The sequence below is a fragment of the Equus quagga genome, chromosome 10 (genome assembly GCF_021613505.1).
Source record: "Equus quagga isolate Etosha38 chromosome 10, UCLA_HA_Equagga_1.0, whole genome shotgun sequence".
NCBI lineage: Eukaryota > Metazoa > Chordata > Mammalia > Perissodactyla > Equidae > Equus > Equus quagga.
In genome coordinates, this window is record NC_060276.1 from 120,974,521 (window position 1) to 120,996,133 (window position 21,613).

The 21,613-nt window shown below is 37.9% G+C and overlaps 1 protein-coding gene and 1 long non-coding RNA gene across 4 annotated transcripts in view; one reads left to right on the plus strand and one right to left on the minus strand.

Annotated features, from left to right (window-relative positions):
* The window catches only part of LOC124245594 (uncharacterized), a 45,642-nt gene extending 33,047 nt beyond the window's left edge, over positions 1 to 12,595 (minus strand). The window contains exon 1 of the long non-coding RNA XR_006890285.1: positions 12,543 to 12,595. This is a non-coding gene — a long non-coding RNA (uncharacterized LOC124245594). The remainder of the gene's footprint in view (positions 1 to 12,542) is intronic.
* A 36-nt stretch (positions 12,596 to 12,631) lies between these two features.
* Positions 12,632 to 17,918, plus strand: LOC124245592 (heat shock transcription factor, Y-linked-like). 3 transcript variants are annotated; one of them, XM_046673045.1, is made up of 3 exons: positions 12,632 to 13,536; positions 15,705 to 16,609; positions 17,087 to 17,918. In XM_046673045.1, the coding sequence occupies exons 2-3, from the start codon at positions 16,094 to 16,096 to the stop codon at positions 17,780 to 17,782; spliced, it is 1,212 nt and encodes a 403-aa protein (XP_046529001.1). In that variant the 5' UTR covers positions 12,632 to 13,536; positions 15,705 to 16,093; the 3' UTR covers positions 17,783 to 17,918. The 3 variants fall into 3 exon arrangements, with proteins under 3 accessions (XP_046529001.1, XP_046529002.1, XP_046529000.1); XM_046673046.1 differs by having other exon boundaries at positions 16,014 to 16,609; XM_046673044.1 differs by lacking the exon at positions 12,632 to 13,536 and having other exon boundaries at positions 15,454 to 16,609.
* The last annotated feature ends 3,695 nt before the right edge of the window (positions 17,919 to 21,613 follow it).

Below are 21,613 nucleotides of genomic sequence, written 5' to 3' on the forward strand. Positions count from 1 at the left end.
CCCTCAAGGAATTAAAAACAACTCCTGTCTCATAAATTAAGTCTTTAGAAGAACAGAAATGTAGCTCCAGAAGTAATTCAAAGCCCACCTGTCCTTTTTACCAATCCTAAAATCTTCCCTATTTATCTCATAGGGCTGTACACATTGTAAAAGATCTGAATTTAGGAAACAAAAGTCCTGCTTGGTGGAACTGACATTCTTTCTCTGAGCCTTTTGAGATGCAAACATTTTGCATGATCTTCTCTAGGAAACAGGGTAATTCTTATCAGAAGGGAAAAAAAGACTATTGGAAAATTAGCCTTATGAAAAAGCTTAAAAATCTTCACCACAAATGCTATTGAAAAAGCTTTAGCCATCTGAACATGTAACCTTAACTTATTCCATGTGCCAGAAACATGATTTGGATCCAACTGGCCTTTCATAAACTAGTGAATTTTGCATTATCACACGAGTCTCACAGCTAAAATTTTTAAACAAAATCTGATAGATCTCTCCTTTCATCTTTCTGTAAGTTCATGTATGTCTATGTATGTATGTTATACAAATGTGATATTTTTCTTCTTCCTGATGGTTTTGCCAAAATTTGTTATGAGCTCTATTTTACTGCACAAAGACAAACCAGCATTTATATCAATTAAATATACTCTGATAAATATAAAAAATAACTCAAATGTTTTTCAAGTTCACATGATCTAGGATAAATTTTGGTAAATATAAACTAGTTTAAGATTTTTAGTGTAATTAAAACAGTCATGTCATTAGAGTTATCATCATTAAGTATAATACTTTTATTCTACCTAGGTTTACTAAAAGTCAAAAAAGCTCATATTTTTTCTGTTAAAGAATATGTCAGCAAGAAAAATAGGATAATAGTTAGCCATTTAATGTCATAAAGTTTTTAAGAGCGACCAAACATAATTATTAGGAAAAAGTAAATTAAAAATAGGTAGGTAACATAAAAGTTTATAATCTAACTGAAAATATGCAACACAACTTAAAAGTTTATAATTAAATTTTTCAAAAATAATTACGCTTTCAACTTAAAAAGTCTCCAGAATTTTTTTTGATAACTTGAAAACTTAAAGTTATACTGAGATGAGTTAAATGATGGATGTTCACTGAATATCTAGATTATTTCAAGTAAAACAAAATACAGAAAAATTAATTATTTTTAATATTTATTTTTTTAGTGCAGTAACATTGGATTATAACATTATATAGCTTTCAGATGGACATCGCAAGATATTTCGAATTCCATGTAGAGTAAATCATGTTCACCACCCAAAAGCTAATTATAGTCTATCCCCTCACATGTGAGCCTAATCACCCCTTTTGCACTCCCCCTACTTCCCCCATGGTAACCACCAATCCACTCTCCATTGCTATGTGTTTGTCCTTTTTTTTTTTTTAATTTTTATTTAGTTCATGATAGGTTACAACCTTGTGAAATTTCAGCTGTGCATTATTGTTTGTCAGTCGTGTTGTAGGTGCACTCCTTCAACCTTTGTGCCCACCCCCCACCCCACCTTTTGCCTGGTAGCCACTAATCTGTTCTCTTTGTCTACGTTTTAAAATTCCTCATATGAGTGGAGTCATACAGAAATTGTCCTCCATCTGGCTTATTTCACTTAATATAGTTGGCTCCAGGTCCATCCATGTTGTTGCAAATGGGACGATTTTGTTCTTTTCTGCGGCTGAGTAGTATTCCATTGTATATATATCTACCACATCTTCTTTATCCAATCATCTGTTGATGGGCACTTAGGTTGCTTCCACATCTTGGCTACTGTAAATAATGCTGCAAGGAACATTGGGGTGCATAGGACTATTGGAATTGCTGACTTCAAGTTCTTTGGATAGATACCAAGTCGTCGGATGGGTGGGTCATATGGTAGTTCTGTTGTTAACCTTTTGAGGCATCTCCATACTGTTTTCCATAGTGGCTGCACCAGTTGGCATTCCCACCAGCAGTGTATGAGGGTTCCTTTTTCTCCACAACCTCTCCAACATTTGTTACTATTAGTTTTAGTTATTTTTGTCATTCTAATGGTTGTAACATGACATCTTAGTGTTGTTTTGATTTGCATTTCCCTGATGATCAGTGATGATGAACATCTTTCTATGTGCCTATTGGCCATCCATATATCTTCTTTGGAGAAATGTCCATTCACGTCTCCTGCCCATTTTTTGATTGGGTTGTTTGATTTTTTTGTTGTTGAGTTGTGTGAGTTCTTTATATATTATAGAGATTAAGCCTTTGTCGGATGTATGACTTGCAAATATTTTTTCCCAGTTAGTGGGTTTTTTTTGGTTTCAATCCTGTTTTCCCTTGCCTTGAAGAAGCTCTTTAGTCTGATGAAGTCCCATTTGTTTATTCTTTCTATTGTTTCCCTTGTCTGAGAAGACATGGTGTCCAAAAAGATCCTTTTAATACTGATGTCAAAGAGTGTACTGCCTACATTTTCTTCTAGAAGCCTTATGTTTTAAGCTCTTACCCTTTAGGTCTTTAATCCATTTTGAGTTTAGCCTGGTGAACGGTGAAAAAGAATGGTCAATTTTCATTCTTTTACATGTGGCTTTCCAGTTTTCCCAGCACGATTTGTTGAAAAGTCTTTCTTTTCTCCATTATATGCCCTCATCTCCTTTCTCAAAGATTAGCTGTCCATAGATGTGTGGTTTTATTTCTGGGCTTTCAATTCTGTTCCATTGATCTGTGCACCTGTTTTTGTGCCAGTACCATGCTGTTTTGGTTACTGTAGCTTTGTAGTATGTTTTGAAGTCAGAGGTTGTGATGCCTCCAGCTTTGTTCTTTTTTTCTCAAGATTGCTTTAGCAATTCAGGGTATTTTGTTGCCCCATATGAATTTTAAGATTCTTTGTTCTAATTCTGTAAAGAACGTCATTGGGATTCTAATTGGGATGGTGTTGAATCTGTAGATTGCTTAAGGTAGAATTGACATTTTAACTATGTTTATTCTTCCAATCCATGTGCATGGAATGTCTTTCCATCTCTTAATGTCATCATCCATTTCTTTCAGAAAAGCCTTGTAATTTTATAGTATAGGTCTTTCACTTCCTTATTTTAATTCACCCCAAGGTATTTTATTCTTTTTGTTGCGATTGTGAATGGTATTATGTTCTCGAGTTCTTTTCCTGTTAGTTCATTATTAGAATATAGAATGCTATTCATTTCTGCAATTGATTGTATACCCTGGAAATTTGCTGTAGTTGTTGATTACTTCTAAAAGTTTTCCAATGGATTCTTTGGGATTTTCTATATATAAGATCATGTCATCTGCAAAGAGCGAGAGTTTCACTTCTTCCCTCCCTATTTGGATTCCTTTTATATTCCTTTTTCTTGCCTAATTGCTCTGGCCAGGACCTCCAGTACTATGTTAAATAAGAGTGGTGATAGAGCCCATCCTTGTCTCATTCCTGTTTTCAGGGAGATGGCGCTCAGATTTTGCCCATTGAGTATGATGTTGGCTGTGGGTTTGTCATATACGGCCTTTATTATGTTGAGGAAGTTCCCTTCCGTCCCCATTTTGTTCAGAGTTTTGGTCATAAATGGCTGTTAGATCTTGTCAAATGCTTTCTCTGCATGTATTGAGATGATCATGTGGTTATTATTCCTCAAATTGTTGATGTGGTATATCACGTTGATTGATTTGTGGATGTTGAACCATCCCTGTGTCCCTGGTGTGAACCCCACTTGATCATGATATATGATCCTTTTGACGAATTGCTGAATTCAGGTTGCCAAAATTTTGTTGAGAATTTTTGCATCTGTGTTCATCAGTGATATTGGCCTATAGTTCTCTTTTTTCGTGCTGTCCTTGTCAGGCTTTGGTATCAGCGTGATGTTGGCCTTGTAGAATGTGTTAGGAAGTGGTCCCTAATTATTTGGAATAGCTTCAAAAGGATTCATATTAAATCTTCCCTGAAAGTAGAATTCCCCAGGAAGCCATCTGGTCCTGCGGTTTTATTCTTTGGGGTGCTTTTGATTGCTGTTTCAATCTCTTTCCTTGTGATTGGTCTGTTCAGATTGTTTCTTCTTGACTTAGCTTTGGGAGTTTGTAAGAGTCTAAGAATTTATGCATTTCCTCTAGGCTGTCCATTTTGTTGGTATATAGTTTTTCATAGTATTTTCTTATAATCTGTTGTATTTCTATGGACTCTGTTGTTATTTCTCCCTTTCATTTCTGATTTTGTTTATTTCAGCTTTCTCTCTTTTTTTCTTTGTAAGTCTGGCTAGTTGTTTGTCAATTTTATTTACCTTCTCAAAGAACCAGCTCTATGTTTCATTGCTCCTTTCTACTCCCTTTTTTGTTTCAATAGCATTTATTTCTGCCCTGATTTTTATTATTTCTCTCCTTCTGCTGACTTTGGGCTTTGTTTGTTCTTCTTTCTCTAATTCTGTTAGGTGTAACTTAAGATTGCTTATTTGGGATTTTTCTTGTTTGTTAAGGTGTGCCTGTATTGTGATGAATTTTCCTCTTAATACAGCTTTTGCTGTATCCCATATGAGTTGGTATGGCATGTTTTTGTTTTCATTTGTCTCCAGATATTTTTTGATTTCTTCTTTAATTTCTTCAATGGTCCATTGCTTGTTTAATAGCATATTGCTTAGTCTCCACATCTTTGTCTATTTCTCACCATTTTTCTTGTAATTAATTTCTAGCTTTATAGCATTATGATTGGAGAAGATGCTTGTTATTATTTCAATTTTTTTAAATTTGTAGAGGCTTGCCTTGTTTCCCAACATATGGTCTATCCTTGAGAATATTCCGTGCATGCTTGACAAGAACGTGTATTCTGCTGTTTTTGGACGGAGTGTTCTATATATATATCTATTAAGGCCAACTGTTTTAACTTTTCATTTAATTCCACTGTTTCCTTGTTGATTTTCTATCTGGATGATCTGTCCAATGATGTGAGTGGGTTGTTGAGGTCCCCTACTATTATTGTCTTATTTTTGATATCTTCTTTTAGGTTTGTTAATAGTTGCTTTATTGACTTTGGTGCTCCTGTGTTGGGTGCGTAGATATTTATAAGCATTATTTCTTCTTGATGTAGTGTCCCTTTTATCACTATATATTGTCCCTCTTTGTCACTCTTTACCTGCCCTTATCTTAAATTCTACTTTTTGTGATATAAGTATTGTGACACCTGCATTCTCTTGTTTGCCATAAGCTTGGAGTATCATCTTCCACCCCTCCACTCTGAGCCTGTGTTTGTCATTGGAGCTGAGATTGTTTCCTGGAGGTAGCAAATTGTTGGATCTTGTTCTTTAATCTATTTCGCCACTCTGTATCTTTTTATTGGAGAGTTCAGTCCGTTTACATTGAGGGTGATTATTGACGTATGAGGGCTTAATGCTGTCATACTGTTGCTCCTTTTCTGATTTTCCTGCATTTCCTTTGTTTCTCATCCTGTGTGTTTTGGACCACCCATTGATCACTGCAGTTTCTTATGCTGTGTTTCTTAGGTTTTTTCTTTTTTTTATTTTTTTGTGTCTCTGTTCTGCTTTTTAGTTTAGTGGCTACCCTGAAGCTTGTATTTAGAATCTCATGCAAAACATAGTCCATTTTCTGATGGCCTCTCATTTCCTTAGCCTAAACTGATGCAGTCCCTTCCTCCTCCCCTCTTAAGTTATTATTTTCATATCTTTTTCCAACTTGTGTTGTGAGTTTGTGGTTAAAGTGACAAGATTGTTTTTGTTTTTGGTGCTTTCCTTCCCTTTATCCTAAAGTTAGTTGAATATTTGCTATCCTATTCTGATTCTATCTGTCTCCTTACTCTGTGTTTTGTGACCCTTTTTCCCTTTTTTTCTTTTTTCAAGTATGAGGGCCTTCTTGAGGATTTCTTGTAGGGAGGGGGTCTCATGGCCACAAAGTCCTTTAGCTTTTCCTTCTCTGGGAAAGATTTAATTTCTCCCTCATATCTGAATGATATTTTTGCTGGATAGAGTATTCTTGGCTGAAGATTTTTATCTTTTAAAGTTTTGAATATATCATTCCATTCTCTCCTAGCTTGTAAGCTTTCTGCAGAGAAATCTGATGAAAGTCTGATAGGTGTTTCTTTGTAGCTTATTTCCTTCTGCCTTGCTTCTCTGAGTATTCTTTCTTTGCCATTCATTTTTGCCAGTTTTACTACTATATGCCTTGCAGTAGGTCTTTTTACATTGACAAACCTAGGAGATCTGAAAACTTCCTCCACAGACATTTCTCTCTCATTTCCTAGATTTGGGAAGTTCTCTGCTATTATTTCTTTGAGCATGCTTTCTGCTCCATTCTCCTTCTCTTCACCTTCTTGGATACCTACAATTTTACGTTGTATTTCCTCATTGAGTCAGATATTTCTCAGAGACTTTCTTCACTTCTTTTTAGTCTCAGTTCTCTCTCCTCTGTCTCGAGCATTTCAACATGTCTATCTTTGATTATGCTGATTTGCTCCTCTATGGTGTCCAAGAAGCATTCGCAGAAGCCGTATTTTTTTTATCTCTTTGATTGTGTCTTTCATCTCTAGTATTTCTGATTGATTCTTCCTTATAGATTCAATCTCTTTTGTGAAGTAGCTCCTGAACTCATTGAATTTTTTCTCTATATTTTCTTATACCTCATTGAGTTTTTGACGATAGCTATTCTGAATTCATTGTGATTTAGTTTACTTATTCCTGAATCCTCAGGACATAATTCCTGGTATTTATTGGTCTGGAGAGTTGATGAATTGATGGATGCTGGAACTACAGGTTTTTTCCATTGTGATATTATTCTGTTGCAGTTCCAGCTGATGGATGTGGGTTGAGTGCTGCCTATTTGGACCCCTCAACCTTTAGCCGAGATGGTGCAGCACAGCATGGGTTTTAGGTGGGGGGTGCATTTTCTTTTACAGGCAGACCCAGGTTTCCTGATCAGCTCTCACTATCTGGTCTCCTTGGGTCTTGGCTTGATGAGGTCACCCATGTGAAAGATTTTGCCCCATTAGAGGGCTTCCCTCTAGGTTGCAAGGGTGCTAGGGAGTCCTGGGTCATCCTGCTGGCATGCAGCCCCTCCCCCACTCCTTCCCTCATGGAACCTCCTGAGGCACTGATCCCAGTCTTTAGGAGAGGAGGTGAGGTTCTCTCTTACCCCATTCTAGCTTCTCCAAGGGAGGCTCCCACCTCTCCACCCTCCATCATTGACTGCTGTGACTCTGCAAGGATTCCTGTGCCATTAGGCTATTTTTTGTTGGAATATGGTTGCTCCTTTTCGTTGCATGCTGGAGGGTGAGAGTCCTGGGCAAGCTGACTCTGCCATGACACTGACATCACTCCTTATTCTTCATTTTGGTAATGTGGTGTATCACGTTGATAGATTTCTGGATGTTGAGCCATCTCTGCATCCATGGAGTGAAACCCACTTGATCATGATGTATGGTCTTTTTAATGTATTGTTGTATTCAACTTGTTAGTATTTTGTTGAGGATTTTTGCATTAATGTTCATCACTGATATTGGCCTGTAATTTTCTTTTTCTGTGTTGCCATTGTCTGGTTTTGGTATCAGGATTATGTTGGCTTCATAGAATGAGTTAGGAAGCCTCCCCTCCTCTTCAATTTTTTGGAAGAGTTTGACAAGGATAGGTATTAAGTCTTCTTCAACTGCTTGTTAGAATTCACCAGGGAAGCCATCTGGTCCTGGACTGTTATTTTTGGGGAGGTTTTTGATTGCTGTTTCTATCTCCTTACTGGCGATTGGTCTATTCAAATTCTCTACTTCTTCTTGGTCCAGTTTTGGGAGGTTGTATGTTTCTCAGAATTTATCCATTTCTTCTAGATTATCCAATTTGTTGGCATATAGCTTTTCATAGTATTCTCTTATTATCTTTTGTATTTCTGAGGTGTCCATTGTAATCTCTCCTCTTTCATTTCTGATTTTATTTATTTCAGCCTTCTCTCGTCTTTTTGTGGTGAGTCTAGCTAAGGGCTTGTCAATTTTATTTATCTTTTCAAAGAATCAGCTCTTGGTTTCATTAATTTTTTTTATTTTTTTTAAATCTCTATTTCACTTATTGCTGCTCTGATTTTTATTGTGTCCTTCCTTCTGCTGATTTTGGGCTTTGTTCTTCTTTTTCCTGTACCTTTAGATGTGCTGTTAGATTGTTTATTTGGGATTTTTCTTCTTTGTTGAGGTAGGCCTGAATTGCTATAAACTTCCAATCTTAGAACCATTTTTTCTGTCTCCCATTGATTTCAGCATGTCATATTTTCTTTTTCATTTGTCTCCTGGAATTTTTTGATTTCTCCTTTGATTTCTTCACTGATCCAATCGTTGTTCAGTAGCATTTTGTTTAATCTCCACATTTTGTGGCTTTTCTGGTTTTTTCCTGTAGTTGATTTCTAGTTTCCTACGTTTGTGGTCAGAAAAAATGCGTAGTATTATTTCGATCTTCTTAAACTTATTGAGACTTATTTTGTGGCCTAATATGTGATCAATCCTGGAGAATGTTCCATGTGTATTTGAAAAGAATGTGTATTCTGTGGTTTTTGGATAGAATGTTCTCTATATATCCACTAAGTCCCTATAGTCAAATATAGCATTTAACACCAATGTTCTTTATTGATCTTCTGTTTGGATAACCTATCCATTGGTGTAAATGGGATTTAAAGTCCTCTACTATTATTGTGTTACTGTCTATTTCTCCTTTTATGTCTTTTAATAATGGCTTTATATATTTAGGGGCTCCTCTGTCAGGTGCATAGATATTTACAAGTGTTATATCTTCTTGTTGGGATTGTTCCCTTTATCATTATGTAGGGCCCATCTTTGTCTCTTGTTACAGTTTTTGTTTTAAAGTCTATTTTGTCTGGTATAAATATTGCTACCCCCGCTTTGTTTTCTTTGCCATTTGCATCGAATATCTTTTTCCATCCTTTCCCTTTCAGTTTGTGAGTGTCTTTAGGTCTGAAGTCTGTCTCTTGTATGCAGCATATATATGGGTCTTGTTTTTATCCAATTGGCCACCCTATGCCTTTTAATTGGAGCATTTATTCCACTGACATTGAGAGTAGCTATTGATAAATATGAATTTATTGCCACTTTGTTACTTTTTTCTGGGTGTTTTAGTAGTTCTTCTCTGTTCCTGTCTTTTTCTCTTGCTCTCTTCCCTTGTGGTTTGATGGCTTTCTTTAGTAATATGTTTGATTTCTTTTGTCTTACTTATTTGCTTACTTATTATAGGTTTCTGGTTTGCGATTACCATGAGGATCCTATATAATATTCTATGTATATAGCAGTCTATATTGAGATCATAGACTCTTTAGCTTAACCTCTTTTTAAAAGCTCTGCTTTTTCACTCCCCTCCTCCCACATTTTATGTTTGTTAAATCATATCTAATTTCTTATTTAGTGTGTGTTTATCCATTAACTCCTCATCATTTAAATAGGTACTTTTGGTACTTTTGTCTTTTAACCTTCATAGTATCTTCACAGGTGATTGATCTGCTACCTTTACTATATTTTTACCTTTACTGGTGATTTTATTGCCTGGTTTTTTTGGGGGGTATTTTTGATAAAATTTTTTTATCCCTAATTGTGCTCATTGGTTTCCCACTTAAAAATTCATCCCTACATCCTTTCTTGTAGAACTAGTTTCTTGGTGATAAACTCCTTTAATTTTTGCTTGTCTGGGAAGCTCTTTAACTCTCCTTCCATTCTGAATGACAACCTTGATGGATAGAGTACTCTTGGCTGTAGGTGTTTTCCTTTTGGCCCTTCAAGTATGTGATGTCATTTTCTTCAGGGTTTTGGCTGAGAAGTCTGCTGATAGCCTTATGGGACTTCCTTTGTATGTCACTTGTTGTCTTTCTCTTGCTGCTTTTAGGATTTTCTCTTTATCTTTAACTTTGGACATTTTAATTATAATGTGTCTTGTGTGGGCCTCTTTGGGCTTATCTTGTTTAGAGCTCTCTGTTCTTCTTGTACTTGGATGTCTGTTTCCTTACATAGGTTAGGAAAATTTTCAGCTATTATTTCATCAAATAGATTTTCTGCCCCTTTGTCTCTCTCTTCTCCTTCTTGGGCACCTATAATATGAATGTTAGAGCACTTGATATTGTCCCAGAGTTCCCTTAGACTTCCTATTCTGTGTAATTCTTTTTTCTCTTATCTGTTCAGCTTGGTTGATTTCCTCTAGTCTTTCATCTGGCTTGCTGATCTGTTCTTCTGCACCATCTACTCTGCTATTGGGTACTTTCAGTGAATTTTTCATTTCCAGCATTGTATTCTTCACTTCTGGTTGGTTCTTTTTTATATTTTCCAGTTCTTCATTGATGAGCTCACTGTGTTCATCCAGTCTTCTCTCAATATCTGTGAGCATCCTTATGAGCTTTTGTTTGAACTCTTGGTCTGGTAGGCTAGTTATTTCTGTTTCATTTAGTACTTTTTCTGGGGGTTTTGTTCTGTTTCCTTGCTTGCAATGTATTCCTTTGTCTCTTCATTAGGCCTCTTTCTCTCTGCTTATATCTATGTATTAGGTGAGTCAGCTATGTCTGCTGATCTTGGAGAAGTGGTCTTATGTAAGAGATGCCTTTTGAGGCCCAGCAGTGTGCTTCCCTCTTTTCACCAGTTCCAATGATCCAGGAGTGACCCCTTTGTGGGCTACTTATGTCCTTCTGGGGTGGCAGGGTTACTCAATGCAGGCACCCAGGGAGCCTAGTCTTTCCTTCCCTGGCCAGCTGTTGGTAAATCTGGTTTGGGGAGCCCCAGCAACGTTGGCTACAAAGTCTAATAGTGCACTCCTATTGCAGTTGTCCTGTTAATTGGGTTGGTACCCAGTGTAGCTGGTTGCTAGGCTCAGGGACTTACAGTTGCTATAGGTCTCAGGCCTATAAAGCTGTTGTCAGTTCTCTTAGGAGTGCAGCTGAGTGGGGCTGGCCCTAGACACGGGAGCACTCAATTGTTTCAGGCTTTGGAAGGTGGGGTTGAACCTTTTTACGGCTATTGGTGAAGCATAGGTCTTCTGCTGCTGCTAAGCCTCACCCCCCACAGGACCACACACCCTATCAACACAGTCCTGATCCATGCACACTTTCTAATACCCCGGAGCATACCCTGACACTGCACTGCAGAGGCCCCCACTTCTCCACCAATGCCCCCCACTGTTCACCTGGTCCTCACACTGGTCCTGCCCCACAGAGGCAGACACACTCGCCTGCCAGTACAGAATTAGGCACCCCATCAATGCAGGCTAACAAACAGCCTGAAGGCTTGCTGTTGGCTGGGGCCAGTCCCTAAGGAAGGATGCCTGCTATGGCTGAGCTGGATTAAATCTGCACTCTAGTGGGTGTGGCAGACCCCTGGGCTAACAGGGCAGGTGAGGAACTTCAATGGCATCTGCTAGGGTCTGTGTTAGCATGCCCATACCAGTTGACAACAATGGTAACCACCAATGTCTTAGTCTCTGGAGTGGTCTGCCTTTTCACCATGTTGCACCCAGAGCCTACCAGGTGAGCTCTTTCACCAAAGGACTGTCAGCCTTCTTTCTGGTGATTTTAGGTTGCCTAGATGGGTGAGTTTGTGCATGGGCCCTTTAAGACCTGGTCTTTTTGGCTTTCATCTGATAGCTCTTCTGGGGCTATTCCCCACTGCAGCTAATAGCCAGCAAAACCAGATAGTATTACCCTCATCTCAGTTGTGTTGACTCTGAAGGATGCTTATAGCAGTATGGGTCCCCCACTCAGGACCTCACTTCTCCAGGGAGGGTTGCAAACCTTAGGGTGGCTGCCATCTGAACAGCTGAGAAACTCCACTGTTCCTGAAGGTGGCTTTTTCTCTCTCCAGAAGGAATTTCTGCCTCTTACATCTTAGTCAGGACTGTCCCTTATTGTGGGGGTTCTTTTTATCTAGTTTTCAGTTTTCTATCCAGGGTAATTTTTCCAAAAATTGTTGTAGCCTTGTTGTGTCTGTGGGAGGAGATGAGTTCAGAGTCTGCCTAAAGCACCATCTTGATGAGATCTCACTCAACTAATCAATTATAATTTCACAAACCTAAGACAATCTCTTAGAGTGATGAGATATACACTTTACCACTTATAAATAGAGAAGAGAATGAATTATCCATGTCTACCTAGGAAATATGGGAATATGGCTGTCATTTGCAGATGATGTAATTACTCACCCAAAGATGTCATAAAAATGTTCTTTCCAAATAAGGAAAGCCAAGGATGCAATGTTAGCAAAAGAAGGATCTTATTTAAAATGATTTTTTAACACGAGTATGAAATATCTAGTGGCTAAGTGAATAAGAAAAATAGAAAAGAAAAAAACAAGAGGAAGGGAAAGAGAGGAGAAGGAAAGAGAGAGAGGGAAGAGTGGGGAGTCTCAGAGAGGAAGATAGGTACTACAAAAGTAGGTGAAGAACATAAATGGAGGCATGAATAAATAACTGTAAAGATGTCTGACTTTCCGGGCTTCAAGTGGGAGGGAATTCAATATTACAAGAAATGAAACTGATTCTTTTTCCAGAAATTCATAAATCAAATGAGATATTAATGCAAATTATACCTTTCTGCCTTTCCCACTGCTGCCGACGAAATGAAAACACGAACACCGGTTGCTGTGTAGTAGTCTCTCGAGTTTCTCGAGCACTTTATTCTTATAGCCTCTAAACAAAGCCGGCCTTTTGCCAAAGCAGTGAGTCAGCGACCTAAGCCTGCGCAAGCGTCCCACAATAATGACCTTTCCCCTACACATCTGTTTATAACAGGTTCCTTCATAATGTTTCAAACTCCCAAGGTCTCAGGCTTGTTCCTTTTGAGGAACTGATAAAACATCCTTGTTTGCAAGCAATGTTTTCCCTGGGGCCTTGTGAGTTCACCAGGCAGAACATTCTGTTTGCAGAAAAGTCCAGCCAGCTTTGTGGATGCCTCGCGTGCAAGCACAACCACATTTCATGCCAGGTCTCCTTCACCCACCTACTCCTTCTCCTTAGAACATACAAGGTGGCCTCAAAAAGTTATTTTTGGAAAACACTTGTGAAAATATCCACAGGAGAGCCTCAGAGTTTATGTCGTCAACAGTCTAAAATTTAAAGTATAAAGCTCAACAGGAGTCAAGACGCACAGAGCAATGAACTTCAGTATTACAGTATGAGTAAGTGTACCTTTTTACACCCATATAGACCGTGCCCCAGCACATCTGAAAAACAGAATATCATTCACTTCTGCCACTTTGGTTGAAACTTAAACTAAATATTAACCCAGTTCATCCTTCTGCTGATGGTTAGCTCTGAAATTTGTAATACATTAACCTTTAACCACTGTTGCACTTTCTACCAGCCCTCTCTCTTTAGCCTCTTGAGCTTCTGCAAAAGGAACCCTAAAGTCACCATATTTATCTCAGACTCAGCTATTGCAAAATCTATGAGTTTAGGCATGCAGAGAGTGTGGGAGGTAGAAGTAGCTGATCCAAATGAAGGTGGAGGAGCTGCTCCTCTATGTTTACAGGAAGACCCACCTTCCTTATTTGCTGCCCTATGGTTTTGGAACACGTTAAAAAAGTAAGTGATTTTACTCTCAAGCTGAAACTTCTCAGGACTTTTACTTAAATGAGGGGCTTTACTCACCTCCCTTCAGCATCAACATTCTCATCTTCTATTTTCAACTTGTAGCTTAACACTACCTCCCTTTAATTTCCCCTTCTCATCCACATCCTATTCTTTCTATGCTTCCCTCATCTGCCTGCTCTTTTCCCTTTAGTCTGAAGGTTAAATATTACACATATTGGAGAATGTAGTTACAAGCAAAATGTCCATCCAATCTAGAAAACCTCTTCATGAAGACACAAGAGAAAGAAAACAGCTTATTATGGAATGAGCACTTAACCAGACAGAATGTGATCTGCGTCACGTTATCCACTAAAGAGACTGTAAAGACAGAAAAGGTTTTCTCTATTGTATAGCTTAGCAGATACAACATATTATATTCATGTTTTCAAGATAAAACTACTCATTTTCTTGTGTCTTTATGTCTGGAGGTAGGTTTGGTAATTTGGAGTCAGGAGACAGCTGAATTATCCCCATCTCTTCCTGTAATCTCCAAAGCTTCCTGCCTCCCTATATGGTCTATCCATCCTAGCTCCTCAAAACTGGCAGTCACAATTTTGATGAGACTTTTCTACATTTAATGTGATTTTTGCTTTCTGTTTCTCCCATTAACTCCTTGTTTCCTACACAGTTACACCACATTGTTTGCAGCCCTAGGTAATTACTAGTCCTCACAAAACCAGTATGTGCAAAATTAGGGAAACACTCCAGAAAGTGAACACAAATCTCTACAGTTTTCCAAAAATGTTTTGAACGAAATGATAGTCAAAATTCATAACCTACATCTGGTGAGAGTATCTGTTTTATCTTTACAGAATGTTTACTGACGTGAAAATTTTTATTACTTAGGATTAGTACACAAAATTGTGAATTTAAAACTGTGTTAAACTAAGACATTCTCCTAACATTTACACCCTTTACTAAGTGTGAACGAACTGCCTCCTAAAATATGACAGATATAAAAATCACTATTAATTTCTTTTACACATTTTAATCACTTACCAAACCCAGAGTAGCCAAGATGTTATTACAACACTTCTTTCAGTCACGAACCTATAGAAATTCTTACTGCAAATGAAGTGTTATTTTTCAAACAAAGAAGAAACTTTTTATTCAACACTAAGATTGCTTCACAAATATAACTTGTTTTATAATGATGTTGTTGGACGCAAAGATTATTCCCCATCATTTTTTATGTAAATCCTTCGGCGCTTGCAATAAAAGCAATTTTCCCCTAGATGCACATTGAAAATTTTACTTATCACACTGTCTTGTTACTTTTTATCTCCCACTCTTCAGGATCTCCTTAATGGTGGACCTCCTGCTTTCTCTTAAAATGTTTTATTTCATGAATACTTATCAGATACTTATAGACATACCAAATAAAATCATATTTATTCTACTAAAATGACTATGAAAACATTTTGACTACTATTTAACACACACACCAGCTACATAAGATACACAGATAAATAGCTTTATATTCTGAAATCTAAATATGTTCTATTTTAACCAGTGGTAACAGATCCATGCCATTTTTAAAAGTTAAGGTAAAATACAGATAATATAAAAATAACCATCTTAAGGGACATAGTTCAGCAGCATTTAATATCCTCATGATGTTGTGCAACCATCATCTCTCCAGTTGTTAAACATTTTTTTTTTTGGAGTGAGATGAGCTCTGAGCTAATATCTGCCACCAATCCTCCTCTTTTTGCTGAGGAAGACTGGCCCTGAGCTAACATCCATGCCCATCTTCCTCTACTTTACATGTGGGACGCCTACCACAGCATGGCTTGACAAGTGGTGCCATGTCCGCACCGGGGATCCAAATCAGCGAACCCCGGGCCACCGAAGCAGAACATGCGAACTTAACCACTGTGCCACTAGACTGGCCCCTAGTTCTTAAACATTTTTATCACCCTAAAAAGAACCCACATACTCCTTAAGCAGTCACTTGCCATTCTCCCGTCCTCCAGCCCCGCCAGCCACTGCTAACCTGCTTTGTCTCTATGGCTATGCCTTTTTATATACAGATTCTGCACAGATTTCAGTTCTGAATTGACAGAGCTTTTTAAATTATCTGTTTTGTTTTACTCGTTTTTTGATTGTCCATTTCCCAGGCCCTATGCTACTGTTACTGATCTAGTAACAGAGTGTATATAGAAGGGAAGAAACCACTTTTATGTTAGGGACCAATGGATTTATGTATGTCTGCACTTATTGAAAAGACTCTGGAAAATGAGATTTTGCAGATCACATCACGTAAATCACCAGCCTTTGTTTTATTTCAACTGGATAAGTGTCATAGACTGAGAAGAAAACACTTTGGCTGAATGTTACACTTTCGTTGCTAGGAGACAAGCCATTTTGTGATGTCACAGCTACTCAGGTTGGGAACCTTGTGATGTCTGGGTAGTTTATCTGTGTAGGTCTGCCAAAGCAGCATTTGAAGCTGCAGTGTTCGAAACCACGCAAATGAGAAAAGTAGCTGAAGAAGAATTTCTTTGAGATGGCACATATTTCTTCAGAAATTCAAGACGGTTCTCCTAAGGATGGATCAACTGGTAAAGACACTTCCATTAGATCTCCATCGTGTGATCACACGTTCACTGGGGACTCGGAGTTGAGGTCTCTGATCGAAGAAAAAGCTTTCCAGGCTTTGTCTGAGGGATCCTTGATAAAAAGACCACATCACACATTTTGTGTCTCCGACCCAGAGGAAGATAATGATTTTCTTTCACTGACCTTTCCCAGAAAACTTTGGAAAATTACTGAAAGCAATCACTTTAAGTCTATTTGGTGGGATGAGAATGGAACTTCTATAGTGATTAATGAAGAACTCTTGAAGAAAGAAGTTTTGGAAAAAAAGGCCCCATTCAGAATATTTGGAACCGATAGTATGAAAAGTTTTGTTCGACAGCTTAACCTTTACGGATTTCGCAAAATGCGACCAAATTTTCAAAGATCTGCTTCTCTAGCTGACTTTCTGGCAGAAGAAAAAACAGTCTCTGTTTTAACAAGCAAGGTATTCAGAAATTTTTGTTATTACTTATATAGGGAATATATAAGATTTTCTTTTGTACATTAGTAAATATGTTCTCATATATATAGGCTAACACCAGATATTTTAAATTATATGAAATACTATTAAAAGTACTTATTTTTAAAAAATTGAAGACAGCTTGGGCATGAAACAGGATTATAAGAAATTTTGCTAGCAATTTTGAACCTTATCAATGAACTGTATTTAAATAAAGGTCCTAAAGCCGGTTACAATGGTATTCTGTTACAGTAAATACACAACACATTGTCACATGAGGACTATAATTGAATGATTGTTTCCAAGTAAGTAAATTTTTTAAGATATTAACCATGTGCATGTATTCGTTGGTAGCATTAACTTTGATGAAACAGAAATTGGACTTGATAGGTTAGGATTCTTATTCTCTCACTTGTATCTTGTTTCAAAATATCACTAAATAACTTTCTCCTTTGGTTTTAGTTGCAGTTCTATTATAATCCAAATTTTAAACGAGGCTGTCCCCAACTTTTAGCAAGAATGAAAAGAAGAGTCAAGATTAAAAATTCTTTGCCAGTGTCTCATTCATCAGTTCAAGATTTCGACAGGAAGCACTTTAGTGCAGGGAATAATGTGGATAATCCTACTTCTGGATTAGTTGCTGAAACTAGTGGAGAAAGCCTAGTTTCAACCTCTACAAATTTAAACGTGCCTCTAATCAGGGGGCCTTCTTCCAGCCAGACAATTGCTAATACAACTCCCCCAATGAGAACTGATTTTTATCCACCATTAGCAACTTCAATTAGACCATCAGAACAAATTTTATCAGATCAACATGCCTTTTTAAATCAGCTGACCACTTTTCACATGCACTCACAGAGCAGCTGCACTCAAGCAAATGGGCACATTGTGAATTTTGTTACAACTACAACTTGTACTTCTCGGTACCACATTATATCTCCCTTACAGAACAGTTATTTTGGACCGATGGTGGAGCCTTCTACTTTTCCAACTACATATCCCTATTTGCCAGCTAATGAGAGTCTTTTTCCTAGCCTGCAACTAGCAGGCAACCCATGGTTCCCAATGCCTGTGATACCTAATACTTCTGCTGCATCTCTTTCAAGGTCAACTCATCAACCATCATCATTATACATACATCATCCTCATTACAACTGATCTTCTACCAAACGACTACCAGAGTATGCAGGATAACAAAGATAAAGATTTATGCTGGCAGATATCGACAAAATACCTGCAATTCTCTTATTTGAACAATAAACTTACAAGTTCACGTGTATGGTTTCATTTTCTTCATTTTTTGAAATAGTTAAGAGTAAAATGGTAGTTTATTTTAATGGCAGGCTATTATACTACTTTTTTAAAATGTATGCACATTTTAACATTAAACAGGAAATTTGACATGCCTCCAAGTAAATTCTACGTAATTAACTGTTTAAAAAGGAAGAAATAATGAGAGCATAGGAAAAAGAAGAAACTGGAGTTAAGTGATTTCTGAAATAGTCCAAGATGAATTGAGTGAGGGCCTAAACTGCGATGGCATGGAAGAAGAGACAGATGCAAATCAAATCTAGAAAAGGCAAACACACAGCATTTAGCTTATTATTTTCTCTATTAGTGTATTATATTCTCCCAGTTATTTAAGAGGATATTTGGATTTTAGTTGGCAAGGTTGTCTTCATTGAAAAATACATTTCATAATTAAAAGTATAGCATATTCAAACCAGCCTATTAACTATGATCACCATTATGTTGTTGCTGGAATAATAAAGTCACATGATGCAGTGATAGACTGAATCACTGTCAGCATATGATGGGATTGGAAAAACCAAACTATTGAGGGCCCCTCTTTGCTCTACTCTCCTCAAAGCATTCCAGTTTGTTTGTGCCTTTATTTCCTCCCCCATGAGTCCACTGTTTATATTTTTCTAGTGAACACTCTTATGATGTTTCTTTCTTGCTGCATCCAGACAGACTTGAATCCTTATGCTGACATTTAATGCCTGTTAGATTCTGAACCCAGAACCTCAGCACGTTTAGCAAGTCCCTTGAAGATCTGGCATCTGTTTACCTTAGCAGCTTCAAATCTTTCTGTTCCACTGTCCATCTGGAGCTACGTTCACACAAACTACATTCAGCCATGCCAATTCCCATCTGAGAACTTTTATCCCTGCTCTTTACTGCGGTTAGAAGGCCCTCTCTGTACCTGCTTAGACTACTACTTTTCCCATCTCAGCACAGATATCACCACTTCTAGATGTTTCATGTCCACCCCCTTTTCCTTGTCTACCTTGGACATCAGCACAGATTTAGCACAGTGGCCGTCAAATGACATATTTTTAATATTTATTGAACGAGCAATAAGCAAATATTGACTTAAACCAATCAAATTTTGTTCTCAACAACAATATCCATGTCTTTCACTATTTCCGAAGTTTGTCTTCACTCATCACAGAGAATTTGCTTTAAAGGGTAAGTTACACTAGCACACACTAGAGAGGAAATGCTTTTGACTTATTAAAACTGCTGTCATTGCTTATTGCTCCAAGCACTAGCTGGAATAGCCTTGTTAGTTTCCAGTCATCTGAACATTATGAAAATTTGGATACCCCTTAAAGGCTTTTCTCCCTTGTATTTCACTGAGATGTACTGATTATTCCTCTGCCTCTCTTATTATTTCTTTTCTTTCTTGTGTTTTAACTGACAGGTCCTTCCATTAGAGAACTTGCTGTATACTGACCAATTCTTTATCCACAAAAGAGTTTCTCAAGTCTTGTGCTGAAACACATTACAGTGACAAGATTCACCCACTTAGTGCTCTCAGAAACCTGGGGTTGAGATGGGGTGCACATTTGGATATCCAGAGATCTCAGGCTGGCAACCTACAGTTGCCATCCTACCCCACATACACATATTTTCAAATTGTGCCTAAACAGAAAAAGCTTGGACTCATTGCTGCACACAAGGAATAGTGATTCCTTCCCGGCATTTCACAGCACAAAACAAGGATAATCTATACACATATACCCTTAATATATCACTCAAAAGTGCATTTATAGAGAGTGTAGCTCAAGAAATATGGTTAAATATTGTACATAAGTAAATGAATGTTGCCAAAAATAAGTTTGAGACCTAAAATAATTAAAAGTGAAGAAGAAGATTTATGTGGGGTAAATGGAAAACATTGGGGAAGAAGAAAAAACAATTATGGGAGAAAGTAAGAGGACAGAACGAGATGGTTAAAATATGCAATAAAATACAGTAAGGGTGAGGCCAGAATAAGGCGTCAGAAAAAGAAGAGTAGGATGAGGGGTTGTGCAAATGCGGAAAATAAAGAGGTCAGCATTATCTGAATATCTTTTTCCTACCTCCCTAGATTCTTTATATTCTGAGGTATAGCACAACATGATTTTAATATGACCCAGTCACAAAATAATCTCACCTAGGAAATATCCCAGGATCCTCTGAACTTCAGAACAAAGATATGTCTTTTTAAGCATTCTTCCTATTTAGGTTCTCAGTAGTTTAAAACCATTCAACTGCAAAAATAACTTTCAGACTTGGTCCCCCCAAAATACCAGAAATGTTCTGTGGAGGACATAAATTAGACACACTATTCACACTGCTTCCCTTAAGTACAATTAAAACTTTTTGGTGTTATACATGAAACAAACAGAAAAAGACACTGAAAGGTGAATAGAATAAGTGAATTAATGGGGGACTCTTCAAGAGTCAAGGAATAATGAGGTGGTGAGTTCCCTGGATTTTCTTGTTATGCTTTTTGTGCTTGTGGGTATACAGGAGTGTGTCTTTGGGCCTGTGTGCACCCGTAAGAATGTGCTTGTGAAATTGTACCTGGATTTTCTTCCTGCCCTATATATCAGACTTTCTCCTGAAGAAGCTGGGGTGTCTTACCAACACAGAAAACTTTCAGATAATGACTAATCCACTTCATCCAAACACCACAGAAAACCGGGGAACCTCTCACTCAAGCCAGCAAAGGCTGAGTGGAGTTTACATTCCCACTGCACCAGGCAATAACAGAGCACTCCAACCCTCTGCTGGGATAGTACCAGATACTACCTAGCATCTACTCTCTAGATCATACTAGAGAGTTGGGGGTTTCAACCCTGCCATGTGGTAATGAGGCACCCCACCCCTCCTAGCCAGGGAGGTACCTGCAAGGCCAAGTGGGGGGCAGGAACCTGCACATTCATCAATAAAGAGGAGCCCTCTCCCCTCACGTGTCGAAGGAAGCTAAGGAGGAAAATTGGAACTCTGTCCCCACTTGGCAGAACAGGCCTTTCCCCTTTTGCAGTGGTGTCAGATATCTAGCTTTAACAAAAGAAAGTCACAATAATGTCCAGAGTTTGATAACGTAATACCCTAAATGACCAAGTTTCAAATAAAAATCCCTCATTGTGCCAAGAAGCAGAAAACCCTCAACCTGAATGTACAAAGATACTAGATAAATGCCAACAGAGAAATACCAGAGACATCAGGATTGTCTGACTAAGGTTTCAAAGTTGCCAGCAGAACATTGCTTGTAAAAGCAATTATGAAAGCAATGCTTGAAACTAAAAAGAAGGAATAAAGCATAAACATTCAAAATTTCAGCAAAAATAATTTAGAATACATAAAAACCAATGGAATTAGGGGCCAGCTTGGTGGAATAGTGGTTAAGTTCACACGTTCTGCTTCTTGACGGTTCGGGGTTCACCAGTTTGGATCCCAGGTGTGGACATGGCACCGCTTGGCAAAAGCCATGCTGTGGTAGGCATCCCACATATAAAGTAGAGGAAGATGGGCATGGGTTTTAGCTCAGTGCGAGGCTTCCTCAGCAAAAAGAGGAGGATTAGCAGTAGTGAGCTCCTTGCTAATCTTCCTCAACAACAACAACAAAAAAACAATGGAAATTTTAGAACTAAATATAATACAATTAAAAAATTATGTAACACCATCTGAGGTGGTCCTATATGTATGTAGAGG

Bases quoted from the DNA above. Each gene is read 5' to 3' on its own strand.
- LOC124245592 (XM_046673045.1), top strand. From the start codon at position 16,094: ATGGCACATATTTCTTCAGAAATTCAAGACGGTTCTCCTAAGGATGGA. The intron at 16,610-17,086 runs GTATTCAGAAAT...CTTTGGTTTTAG, and splicing joins TCTCTGTTTTAACAAGCAAG to TTGCAGTTCTATTATAATCC.